Source organism: Mauremys reevesii, linkage group 10 (assembly GCF_016161935.1).
Source record: "Mauremys reevesii isolate NIE-2019 linkage group 10, ASM1616193v1, whole genome shotgun sequence".
Lineage (NCBI taxonomy): Eukaryota > Metazoa > Chordata > Testudines > Geoemydidae > Mauremys > Mauremys reevesii.
Window position 1 is genome coordinate 34,364,488 of NC_052632.1, and position 12,954 is coordinate 34,377,441.

At 46.3% G+C, this 12,954-nt stretch overlaps 1 protein-coding gene across 1 annotated transcript; it reads right to left on the reverse strand.

The window, feature by feature from the left end:
• Positions 1-1,757: 1,757 nt before the first annotated feature.
• Positions 1,758-12,954, reverse strand: LOC120373115 (NACHT, LRR and PYD domains-containing protein 3-like). The gene is made up of 5 exons (XM_039491013.1): positions 12,800-12,954; positions 10,960-11,130; positions 8,407-8,577; positions 4,362-4,532; positions 1,758-2,388 (listed from the first exon to the last, which is right to left on the reverse strand). The coding sequence occupies exons 1-5, from the start codon at positions 12,853-12,855 to the stop codon at positions 2,289-2,291; spliced, it is 669 nt and encodes a 222-aa protein (XP_039346947.1). The 5' UTR covers positions 12,856-12,954; the 3' UTR covers positions 1,758-2,288.

Consider the following 12,954-nt stretch of genomic DNA (forward strand, 5'->3'; position numbering starts at 1 on the left):
GTAATAGACCTTTGGGGTCACCACTTTGTTGTAGGTTTAAAATTAGCATTTTAAAATTAATAAAAGAATGCAATAATGGTTTTCTCCTGCATTGTAATTTAATGTTCCTGTTCAAATGTTCTGTGTAAATCAATCCTGTTTTGTGTGTAAATAAAAAATGTGTATGTAAAAAAATAACTGTCAAGGCCATCATCAAACCAAATGTTCTAAAACAAACCCCCAAAACAACGTAAAAATACCAAAAAATTGCCACATGCCCCTATTAAAATGTCAAAAAAGGACAAATTAACAACTCTAAAAAATAAGGCAGGTACCTATCAACCGGGACAAAATAACTAATCAAAACCAGCATGGGGTAACTCCCCAAAAAACTAATAAAAAACAAAATAAAAAATAAAAAAAAACAAAAAAAACAAGCCCTTGTCAAACAGCAATTAATTACAGCATAATGGTGAAAAACTCATTGGTCTCAATAAAACAAAAATCTCTATATAAACAGGGTTCTTTGCCATAACATTTTGGGTTCATCCTGCCAAGACTTCCCCAGAGCATCGTGTCGTGACCTACAGAACCTGGGTCCTCCCTACTTGTAATCAACCTAGCTGGCCACTAGACTGAGACAGCCTCTGAACTGGTAACTGTAACACTGACTAGCGGGACAGTGTGTCTATGTGTGTAATTAAATGCATATGCTAATTGTTGTATCTCCAATATCCGCGGCGTATTGCCTTTTCCCCTAAAAAAAATCCCGTGTGCTTCTTCTAAGCATAACATTTGTTGCTGGAGAATTGCAAAAGGGAGAGGACATACACCGTGATTGTTGAAAATACTGCTAAAGGGTATATCATACGTATAAAGTGATCAATCATTCAGTTGTGCACACCCCCGGTCATAGAGATATTGGGCAATAGGGAGAAGATTAGAGTCTTCAGTGCTCCTACCCGTGTGTCGGAAAAATATATATACATTTATATATATAAATTACATAGGTGAATATACCCTCGATCATAGCAGGATCAAGCCTAAAAGGTAGGGGGGTTAGTGTTTCCCCCTCCTGCTCTGTCAGTCAGGGTTGTTTTAGTGTGTACAGACTTTTTGTGTTTTATAAGTCCCAGCACAAGCGTGGGCATTATGTTAAATGTCTTGTTTTTCCCTTTTTTCTATTTTTGCCTTGGTTTTATTAACTGGGAGATGTCCCAGCCCTTTTTATTCTCTAATCTGATGGTGTGAGAGCATGGGTTTGTACATACATGCAGCATGTGCGCACGAGCGCCAGTAGAATCCACACCAGGAAGGCGCCTTAAAGAAAGTTCCCCGGATAGAAGTAGCCCTAAAACAGTCTCAAAGACATTCGCTGAAGTATGTTCTGTCTGTGTGTGTTTGAGGCCTGAGAAACAAAGCTGTCAGCTGTAAATTGCTAAATAAGAGATGTCAAACTGCTGCTTAGCAGAGTGTGTTTTTTCAAAGCCTGCACTGTAATAGCTCTGGGTGAGGAGAGGAAAGTGTTCACCAGCACACATTGAAATGTCAGGAGAAAGCTTTGTAATTGGCTCTGAGCTTGTGGTTCGGACATTAAATAATAAACTCCTTACAGTACTAAGAGAGTGACCCAGCACCAAGTTATAGATTTGGTTGATTGGGTAAAATTCTTTAGCTGGGATTCATAACCCAAACAGTCACCTTCTTAGATCCTTTTTAGGATTAATACAACAAATAATCAGTTCTTATTAATCTGATGAGGTAACTAATTTGGTGACATAGTTTTGATTTAACACTGAGACTAATTTAATTGGGGTTTGATTTTGTTTGGATAGTTGCATTGCTCTGTGCTTCATTTAGTTTTGTAGTACGATTAGTAGCTTCACTTTGGTGATACAGTTTGTTGGTGTAATAGTTTTAATACAATTTATAAAACTGAAACCAAACAACATTTCTTTCAATAAGCAACAGGGGTCTACAAGCTTGAGGATGTGGGCAGATATCAGTGGGTGAACCTAAAAAGCCTAACCAGCTCCATATAATAAGCCTTTGGTTCTCACAGACCTGACAGTCTCTTCCAGTCCTGCGCCTGTGGAGGCTGAATGTGTAAATTCAACAAGCTCACAAAACGGGAGCGTATTTTCCCCACAGTGTGAGGTTCTCACTCTTAACACCAGCAGGAGAATATGCATCCGGAGTCCTTGGTGATGCCAGAGATGCCTTAAAAGAGGCAGGTCCTGTCCCTAGCTGCTGTCCCAGCTAGCAGGCCGACAGCCAGGCCAGAGCAGTGTCGGTGCAATGGCTCCTGCTCACCAATTCCTCCATATATGTATGACCATATCAGGTTTCCTCTTTTTCACAGCATCTAGCTCTCTCTGTGTGTCTTCATTTACATTGACACTGCTCAAGCTGTGGGGAAAAACAAGTCAAGAAAAAGTGTTAGACATAATGCCTGAGAACACAGTCCCTTTGAAGCAGAGTTAGCCGCACACCATTGGTTTCAGTGAAATCATCTCTGGAATGGACACAAAAGACTATTGCAATGAATGTTCAGACATAACTATTTGGGCCCATCTTCTTTCCCCATCCCACACATTTCTGGTCCACACCGGTAGTCACCATCTGCACAGGATTCCCTTTGGAGTCTGACCAGGCCCGTCCTTGCCTGCTGAAGAGGCTGCTGTTGAGTGACGTGCGTAACTCTCGGCCCACTTAGAGGGAGGGAGATGCCAGCATGTGACATTTATAGCAAGCGAGAAAACTGACTTCAGCGAACTTATTTGTTTCTGAATTGTTATTAATCTATAAAGTTATTGTTCTAAATCTAAATCATTTTGAAAGCTGCCATCATGTGTTTTGGTTGTAACATCCCAGAACCAAAGGCGGTGTGGGGGATGTCTAGGACTGTGTAGAAATCTGGACATTGTTTAAATGTATTTGCTATCTCAATGCTCCACAGAACTTACTTCCATTTTTTAATTCCCATCAGTCTTTTATCTTCCTTTATTTCTGATCCTTTTAGTTCTCTCTCTTTTATAGATTTGCCTTTTCCCCTTCAGGCCATTGATATGGAAATTTCAAAACATTCTCTTGTAGCTGTGGATTTAAACCTCCCACCTGGCTGGCTGTGCTGGATTTAAATGCTGCTTAAGCTGAAACCCTAGTAGCTTTTATGCACTAAGAAGATCTTTAAAACAGTTTAAAACTGCCTGACATTGTTCTGGAGGAAAAGGCAGATGTCAGCTGCCTAAGGAGCCAGCTGGACCTTCCAATCCTACCGATATCTGTATGAGCTGCTGACTAGAGACAACCAAGATGAAGAGAGGAGTGAAGGAACTGGGTTGCCATCATAGACAGAAAAAGAAATTAAGCAGAAACAATTAGGTGTCAACTTTGTATCCTTCCCCTCTTTTCCTTTGTCTATGTGTTTGGCTTTGTCCCAGAATTATTTGTTGAAATGGTGGTAAATAATTATTTGAATGCAGGGCTATTTTAATTCAATTGTGAAGCACCCCAGACTTGTATTCTCAGTCCTGCTTACTGAGTAAAATAACTGAGATTCTAACATAAAACTACACTGCCTTTGGAGTGCTCAAACAGCCACTTTATTATCCCATGTTTAAGCTTGTCAAACTGCAGAATAATAAATTTTTTCAGGTTGGTGGCTGAAGAAAAAAAAAGAAAAGGTTCATTTTGAACCAAAATCTAAATTTTTCAGGGTTTTGTTGTTGTTGAAAGAAATCAAACAAACAATTTTTTTTGGTGCCAAATGAAAATTTATTTGATCTGAAAAAAATGTTGGGTCTTTTTGAGTTTTTCTTTAGTTTCTTTTGAAGTGTTTTTCACCCTCAAAAAACCAATTAATCAAATTAGCTACACAAAACATTCTAAACAAAACATTGTTTCAAAGTGACAAGACAAATCTTTTGTTTAAAAAAAGTCAGCTTTTTATTCTGCCAAAATTATTCACCAAATGCAACCTCCATTTGCAAATATTTTCATCCTGAAACTGCATTTTTCTGCACATTTACTATTTGAGCAAAAAATGTCACCCAGCTCTACTGGTATCACAGCAGTGTATCTCTGTCCCTTTCTCTGCGGGAGGAGACTAGGTGCTGGTTCTTGGGTGCACAGACAATAACACTGTGACCTCAGGAGAAAGAGCTTAAATCACATCACTATGTGCCAGCTTTTCCAAAGAACTCAGCACCCACAACTGGGGCTGGATGTTCAAGGGGACTGAAGTCCCATTTACCCAGGGTGCTGCTGGCTTTTCTGAAAATCTGACCATAGAAGTCACAAGCTACTGCATGCTGAGCACTTTAGAAAGCCTGGCCCCATGTGAAAGGAACACCGGTGAAAGGAGCCCACTGGTAACTTACCCCAGTTTCTGCAGTTTGCAGTTTGGGTGTTTCAGTCCTTCACACAACTGTTTCACACCTGAGTTGTCCATTGTTTTCTCTCCCAGGATCAGTTCTGTCAGTGTCTGGTTGGTGCTGAGCGCAGAGGCGAGATCCCCACAACAAGCAGCTGTGAAATGGCAACCACTCAGTCTGCAGGAGCCAGAGAGATACAAAGATTTATGACTGCTTATTTTTGCCCCATTCACTGGCATCAGCAGTCTTCATTCTAGGCATGCACAGTAAACCACAGTGCTCTGAGAGGAGCCTTTGGGATTAGTCATAAATTCCCAGGCCAGAAGGGCCAACTGTGATCATCTGGTCTGACCTGCAGTACAGGACGTCCCCCAAACAATTCCTGTTTGAACTAGAGCAGAGCTTGTCGACAAAAATATTCAATCTTGATTTTAAAATTGCCAGTGACAGAGAATCCACCATAACCCTTGGTAAATTGTCCCAGTGGTTAGCTGCCCTCACGGAACCTTATTTCCAGTCTGAATTTGTCTAGCTTCAACTTCCAGCCATTGGATCCTGTTATACTTTCCTCTGTTAGACTGAAGAGCCCGTTATCGAATATTTGTTCCCCACGTAGGTACTTGTACACTGTGATCATGTCACCCCTTAGCCTTCTCTTTCTTAAGCTAAGTAGATCAAAGTCTGTCACTATAAGGCAGGTTTTCCCATCCTTGCATTATTCTCATGGCTCTTCTCAGGACCCTCTCCAATTTATCAACATCCTTCTTGGACTGTGGGCACCAGAACTAGACACAATATTCTAGCAGCCGTCACACCAGTGCTAAATACAAAGGTAAAATAACCTTGACTCCTACTCGAGATTCTTCTCTTTATACAACCATTAGCCCTTTTGGCCACAGCATTGCACTGGGAGCTCATGCTTAGCTGATTATCCACCGTACCCCCTCAAGTCTTTTTCAGAGTCACTGCTACCCAGGACAGGGTTCCCCACCCTGTAAGTGTGGCCTACATTCTTTGCTCCTAGAGGTACAAGTTTATATTTGTCTGTACTAAAATGCACATATTGTTCGCTTGCGCCCAATTTCCCAAACAATACAGATTGCTCTGTAGCAGTAATTTGTGCTCTACATCTCTACATTATTTCCCATTTTGCAATGTTTGTGTCATCCGTAAACTTTATCAGTGATACTATGTTGTCTGCCAGGTCATTGATAAAAATGTTAAAAAGCATAGAGCCAAGAACTGTGGTGCCCCCATAGAAACACACCCTCTCGTCTTAAACTCTACAAGCCCCGGAGGGAATACTTCACCATGAGCAGGTGTTGTGTCAGTTACTATGTGTTCTATATGTGATTGTTCAGATGAGCTGAAGGGACAGGTAGATTGAGGGGCTATTTCTAGTAGGTGGGGTGATCCTAACAATATCCTGTAATGACCTGCTGGTTCTCTACTGGATACCGCCCCCTCTAGAGTGGTAAGAGGAGAAAGGACTAAGCCCTAGCTTAGTCTGGTGGAGGAAGGACCTAGATTAGCATCTCACCAGTAGGGGGCGCTGTGTTAAGCAGAATGACGAGGAAAGAGAAGTGACATCCTGTGGACAGAAGGGATCAGGCTGGGAGAGCGAGATGGCCAGTGTGTGGGGGGGGATGAGCAGCAGGCTGCAGGTAGCAAGGACAGAAAGCCTGGCAGTGGTATCCTGAGAGCCAGGGCAAGGAGGCAGGTGGGAAGGTGAGAGCTGATCAAAGAAGCAGGCTGTGGCTGGCGGGCTGGGAGCAGCAGCACCAGGACATGTGGGGTGGAGCAGCCTGCAAGCAGGAGGTGAGAGGCAATTGCTAAGGCTGGGTGACAGGAGGACAATACACAGGGACCCTGAGGAGACTAGAGACGACAGGACTGAGCTCTGGCCAGTGGGGTCGCAGACAAGCCCTAAATTGTCTGCCATGAGAAAAATGGGTCAGAAATGGCACCGGGTGCTAGCCCACAGCCGGTTCTCAGTGATACACTTTCTGGCTAGGCTGTGTTATCAGTAGCTGGGGTGATACTGCTGATTTGGCCATGCACTGCTACAGGCTGGGAATCGACTAGCTAAGCAGCAGTTTTGCAGAAAAGGACCTAGGGATTACAGTGGATGAGAAGCTGGATATGAGTCAGCAGTGTGCCCTTGTTGCCAAGAAGCCTAACAGCATATTGGGCTAAATTAGTAGGAGCATTGCCAGCAGATTGAGGGAAGTGATTATTCCCCTCTATTTGGCATTGATGAGGCCACATCTGGGCCCCGCACTACAGAAAGGATGTGGACAAATTGGAGAGAGTCCAGTGGAGGGAAATGAAAATGATTAGGGGGCTGGAGCACATGACTTATGAGGAGAAACTGAGGGACCTGAGCTTATTTAGTCTGCAGAAGAGAAGAGTGAGGGGGGGATTTGATAGCAGCCTTCAACTACCTGAACGGGGGTTCCAAAGAGAATGGAGCTCAGCTGTTCTCAGTGGTGGCAGATGACAGAACAAGGAGCAATGGTCTCAAGTTGCAGTGAGGGAGGTTTAGGCTGGATATTAGGAAAAACTATTTCACTAGTAGGGTGGTGAAGCACTGGAATGGGTTACCTAGGGAGGTGATGGAATCTCCATCCTTAGAGGTCTTTAAGGCCCAACTTGACCAGCGGCGGCTCCAGGCACCAGCACTCCAAGTGCGTGCCTGGGGTGGCAAGCTGCGGGGGGCAGCCTGCTGGTCCCTGCGAGGGCAGCAGTCAGGCAGCCTTCGGTGGCAAGCCTGCAGGAGGTCCGCCGGTTCCACGGATTTGGCGGCAATTCGGCAGCGGGTACGCCGAAGCTGCAGGACTGGCGGACCTCCCACAGGCATGCCACCGAAGGCTGCCTGCTTGTCATGCTTGGGTCAGCAAAAAAGCTAGAGCTGCCTTTGGGCTGTACAATAGTAATAAGAGATATACACCTATCTTCTAGAACTGGAAGGGACCTTGAAAGGTCATTGAGTCCAGCCCCCTGCCTTCACTAGCAGGACTAAGTACTGATTTTTGCCCCAGACCCTTAAGTGGCCCCCTCAAGTATTGAACTCACAACCATGGGTTTAGCAGGCCCATGCTCAAACCACTGAGCTATCCCTCCTGGCTGGAATGATTTAGTTGGGGTTGGTCCTGCTTTGAGCATAGGGTTGGACTAGATGACCTCCTGAGTTCCCTTCCAACCCTGATATTCTGTGAAATGACAGGTGATGATCGGGGGGAGTCCCAGCCACTTTGTGGGAAACACATTAATGTTGATGTTATTTATTCACATTACTGTTTACAGCCAGTTTGGGAGAACAGAGCCATGTTCAATTTCCTTTTCTTTCCAGCCCTTTTGGGAGAGCAGGAGTGACAGCTCCTGTTCAGGGCAGTGTGCACACATGTGGGGTTGTTACTGCCTTAGTGAGTAAAGTCATTGTTTTTCTAACTCCAAAATATGCTGCATTTGTGGTTTGCTAAAAACCACTGGATTCTGCCCTTGGCAGCACCAAGTTCACATCTGGCACTGCTGAGAGACTTCAAGGAGAAGATATTGGCTGTAACCCACCTTCCTACTGCACTGATCCTGGGCCAGGTGGGGGCCAAAACAGCCTCTGGTATAACTTAGAGGAAACTGCAAAACTAAAATTCATTTGCAATTTAACACCATTAATTTGTGCTTGAATAGGGACTGGGAGTGACTGGCTCACTACAGAAGCAACTTTTCCTCTCCTGGAGTTGACACCTCCTCCTCAGTTATTGGGAGTGGACTACATCCACCCTGATCAAATTGGGCCTGTCAACACTGGTTCTCTGCTTGTGAGGTAACTCCCTTCTCTTCATGTGTCAGTGTAATAATCCCTGCATCTGTAATTCTCACTCCATGCATCTGAAGAAGTGGGTTTTTGACCCACAAAAGCTTATGCCCAAACAAATCTGTTAGTTTTTAAGGTGCCACCGGACTCCTTGTTGTTTTTGATAAATAGAGTGTAACTCACAACACCACCATGTCAACAAGCACAGACTAAAGGGAACCAGCTGGTACTTACTGCAGTATCTGTAATTTGCAGTTTGGATGTTTTAATCCTTCACACAGCAGCTGCACTCCTGAATCTCCTAGGTTGTTCCACCTTACGCCGAGCTCTGTCAGGGTCTGGCTGGTGCTGAGAACAGAGGACAGATCCCCACAACAAGCAACTGTGAGATCACAATACCCCAGTCTGTAGGATATGAAGATATACAGAGAGCAAAATGATGACTTGTTTATGCCCCATCCTCTGCATTTCCCCTCCTTGATACCTGTGTGTAACTCTAAAGTTAATTCTTAATTTAGAAGCAATACAGAAATACCCCTACAGAATATCAAGGTTGGAAGGGACCTCAGGCAGTCATCTAGTCCAACCCCCTGCTCAAAGCAGGACCAGGCCAAGGACCAGGCCCCAGGCAGATTTTTGCCCCAGACCTCTAACTGGTCCCCTCAAGGATTGAATTCACAACCCTGGGTTTAGCAGGCCAATGCTCAAACTACTGAGCTATCCCTCTCCCCTATATAAGGCTCTAGACAGGGGTGGGCAAACTACGGCCCATGGGACATTTTAAGCTGGCCCTTGAGGTCTCACTGGGGAGTGGGGTCTGGGGCTTGTCCTGCTCCGGTGCTCTGGCACTCCAGCCAGGGAGCAGATTCAGGGGCCACTCTATGCGGCTCCTGGAAGCCGTGGCATGGCCCCACTCCAGCTGCTGCGCACTCCAATGGCCCCCTCTGATGCTCCAATGGGAGCTGCAGGGGAAGTACCTGCCTGCGTAGGAGCCGGAGGAGGGACATGCTACTGTTTCCAGGAGCCATTTGAGGTAAGCGCCGCCCGGAGCCTGCACCCCTGAGCCTCTCCCCATGCCCCAACCCTCTGCCCCAGCCCTGATCCGCCATCTGCTCTCTAAAACCCATGATCCCCGCCCACAGCCCCCCCCCGCCCCCGAAACCCCTCATCTCCGGCCCCACGCCCAGCCAGAGCCTGCACCCCTTCCCGCACTCAAGCCCCCTGCCCCAGCCCTGATCCCCCTCCTGCCCTCCAAACCCCTCGATCCCAAGCTGGAGCACCCTCCTATACCCCAAACTCTGCATCCCCAGCCCCACCCCAGAGCCCGCACCCTCAGCTGGAGGCTGCACCCCACTCCCCACCTGGAGCCCCCTCCTGCACCCTGAACTCCTCATTTCTGGCCCCACCCCAGAGCCCACACCCTCAATCAGAGCCCTTACCCCCTCCTATACCCCAAACCCAATTTTGTGAACATTCACAGCTGCCATACAATTTATATTCCCAGATGTGGCCCTTGGGCCAAAAAGTTTGTTCACCCCTGCTCTAGACCTCTAGCACACAATTAGTACTACAGCCAAAACCCAAGTAGCACTAAATTAATTATTCTAATAGGAGCTCATCCATCCAACTACAGAAAGCACCTTCCCACCCCTCAACCCTCTCTAAAACCCCATCAAACAGAGGCTCTTTGCAGCATGCCCAGAAGGTTCCTAAATGTGGAGTATTTTGGACGGGGGGGGGGGGAAGGGCAAGTCCCAGAGCCTTCACAGAGGCCAACCATCCCTTCTCTTTTATAACAAAAAGGGGATCAGCTCAGGTGCCTGTGCTGACTGCAGTTGGGACAATCTGGCCCAGTGCCAGACACAATTCCTCAGATAGGCTGGTTCCAGGCCATTTAGGGCTTTATAGCTCAGAACTAGCCTCTTAAACTCCACCCAGAGACCAATAGGCAACCAGAGAAGATCCTGGAACCATGTGCTCCCAGCAGGATTCCACGCGCAGTAAGTGACCTAGCGCTGTCTACACTGGGGCTTAGGTCGGCTTAACTAAGTCTCTCGGGGGTGTGTGTGAATTTTTCACACCCCTGAGCGACATAGCTGGGTCAACCTAACTTTCTAGTATGGACCAAACCTTAGTGAGTAAAATAAACAGAGGATCTACAGAAAATCTCTATGGGGCATGAAGAGGCTCTGTGTGACCCAACTTCTGTCTAGTAAAATATGACAAATCTACAGTGTGATGGGGTCTCTCAGCTGTACGCAGGAAGAGAGTAGGTGTTTTTGGGTGGTCATTAGATGAACCAGTTGGGATTTTTTCAGTGAAATAGTTTTTCCATCAGAAAATGCAGATTAGTCACACACTTTTTGTGGGAATGTCTCGGTGTTGATGGAAGTCCTGTCAGGAAGGTCTTTCCTAGCCAGGCTGGACTGTCAGGGCAAAACTACAGAGAGAGCAAGACTAGAATAGCCAGTAGCCCTGTGGTTGGGGCAGTCACCTGGCCTGTGTGAGGCCCAGCTTCGTCTCCTCCCAAATCAGGCAGAGCAGTGACTTTAACCTGTGCTCCCCACACCTCAGGTGAGTGCCCTAACCAGTGGACTATTGGCTAGTTTAGCTTCTCTCTCTCTAAGAAGGTGTTTGTTTCATCACAATACAGAATGGGGGAAAATACTGAGTTTTCACAGGATGGAAAACAGTTTCCCACAGCTGCTAGGAGTACGGATGTTCCAGTAGACAAAGCTCAGGTCACTGTTAATAAGCACAGACTGCAGGAAACCAGCTGTTACTTACACTAGTTTCTGCAGTTTGCAGTCTGGGTGTTTCAGTCCCTCACACAGCAGCTGCACGCCTGAATCCCCCAGTTTGTTATCCGCCAGTTCCAGCTCTGTCAGGCTCTGGCTGGTGCTGAGAATAGTGGAGAGATCCCCACAGCAAGCAGCTGTGAGGCTGCAACTCCCCAACCTACAAGAGACAAATACACAGAGAGGGAAGTGATCACTTGTTTCCTCCCTGTTGGCTGTGGTTCCCTCACTGGTATCGGTGTCTGTCTGGAGAGGGTTTCATTTCCATTCTGGAGGGAGGGAAGGATGGCTCCTGCCACATGTGCCACTAGCCAAATTCTTAGGGGCTAGGGACATCCTAGGTCCTCAGCGAGTAAGGGGTTAATTCTGGCTTCCTTCAATCTGTCCTTGCACAGGTGCTCAGGGAAAGGGCTATAAAAACAGCTGTTGGGGAGCCAGTGGGTGCAGAATGGCTGTGGGTTGAGATGGCTGCAAATCCAGGCTGAGCGAGCCTCAGGCTGGGGTGGTTTATGATTTGATGTGTTTAAGTTGTTTTGCTTTGCTGATTGAGATTTGCTTCTGCTGAAATATCCTTCCTGATTACCAGAGTCTTGCTGCCGTACAGTGCTAGGACCATGGTACCACCCCATACACCTGCTGCTCACGCTGCCTCTTCCCGACTCTCAATAAGACATTTGCTGTTGCAGCTGAGTCTTCAGAGCTATGCTGGCCCTGCAATTTGGCCTGAAACTACCCCTGGGAGGATATATCACGTGGGGTCTTGCAAGGGTCTGTCCTGGGTCCGGTACTGCTCAATATTTTCATTAACAGCTTGAATGATGGAGTAGCAAGTACACTTATAACATCTGCAGATGGCACCAAGCTGGGAGAGGTTACAAACAATTTTAGAAGACAGAATTAGAATTCAAAATGATCTTGATTAATTGGAAAATTGGTCTGAAATTGATAATATTAGATAGAGACATGCAATGTTCTGCAGTTAGCAAGGAAAAATATCAAATGCACAACTTCAAAATGGGGAATAACTGGCTAGGCGGCAGTACTGCAGAACAGGATCTGGGGAATATGAGTAAACAGTGTGATGTATTTTTGAAAAAAAAGCTAATATCACTGTAGGGTGTATTAGCAGGAGAGTCGTAAGTAGGGCATGGGAGGTGATTGTCCCACTCTACCCATCACCAGTGAGGCCTCAGCTGGAGAACTGTGTCCAGTTTGGGGCATCACAGTTCAAGAAAGATGTTGACGAATTAGAGAGTCCAGATGAGAGCAACAAAAGTGAAAAGAGGTTTAGAAAACAAGCTCCACAAGAAAAGGGTGAAAGACTTGGGCATGTTTAGTCTACAAAAGACAAGGCTGAGAGGCAACATGATAACAGTCTTCAACTATGTGAAAAGTTGTTATAAAGAGAACGGTGATCCATTGTTCTCCATGTCCACCAAGGGTAGGACAAGAAGTAATCAGCTGAATCAACAGCAAGGGAGATTTAGGTTGGATATTAGGAAACATTTTCTAAATATAAGGATAGTAAAGCCCTGGAACAAGTTACCTAGGGAGACTGTGGAATCCCTGTCCTTAGAGGTTTTTAAGAACAGGTGAGACAAACACCTGTCAGGGATGGGCTACGTTTACTTAATTCTGCCTCTGCACTGGGGGATGGACTTGCTGATCTCTCAGGGTCCCTTCCAGCTGTACATTTCTAAGGAGTGGGATGGTCCCCCTGAGGTGCAGGGCCTGGGGCTGGTTTCAGCAAAGCTTTACAGTTCGGTAACCCAGCAGCCAGAGCTACCATGCTAGCAGGCACAGTCTGGAGGAGACCAGCCAGTACTTACAGTATTTTCTGCAGTTTGCAGTTGGGATGTCTCAGTCCCTCACACAACACCTGCATGCCTGAATCTCCCAGCTTCGCCCCCCAAAGGTTCAGCTCTGTCAGGGCCTGGCTGGTGCTGAGAGCAGAGGAGAGGAACCCACAACATACAGCTGAGAG

Excerpts from the sequence above, each read along its gene's own strand:
- LOC120373115 (XM_039491013.1), bottom strand. The coding sequence starts at position 12,855 with ATGCAGGTGTTGTGTGAGGGACTGAGACATCCCAACTGCAAACTGCAG. Across the intron at positions 11,131-12,799 it reads TGCAAACTGCAGAAAATACT|GTTGGGGAGTTGCAGCCTCA; the intron begins GTAAGTACTGGC and ends TGTCTCTTGTAG. Across the intron at positions 8,578-10,959 it reads TGCAAACTGCAGAAACTAGT|ACTGGGGTATTGTGATCTCA; the intron begins GTAAGTAACAGC and ends CATATCCTACAG.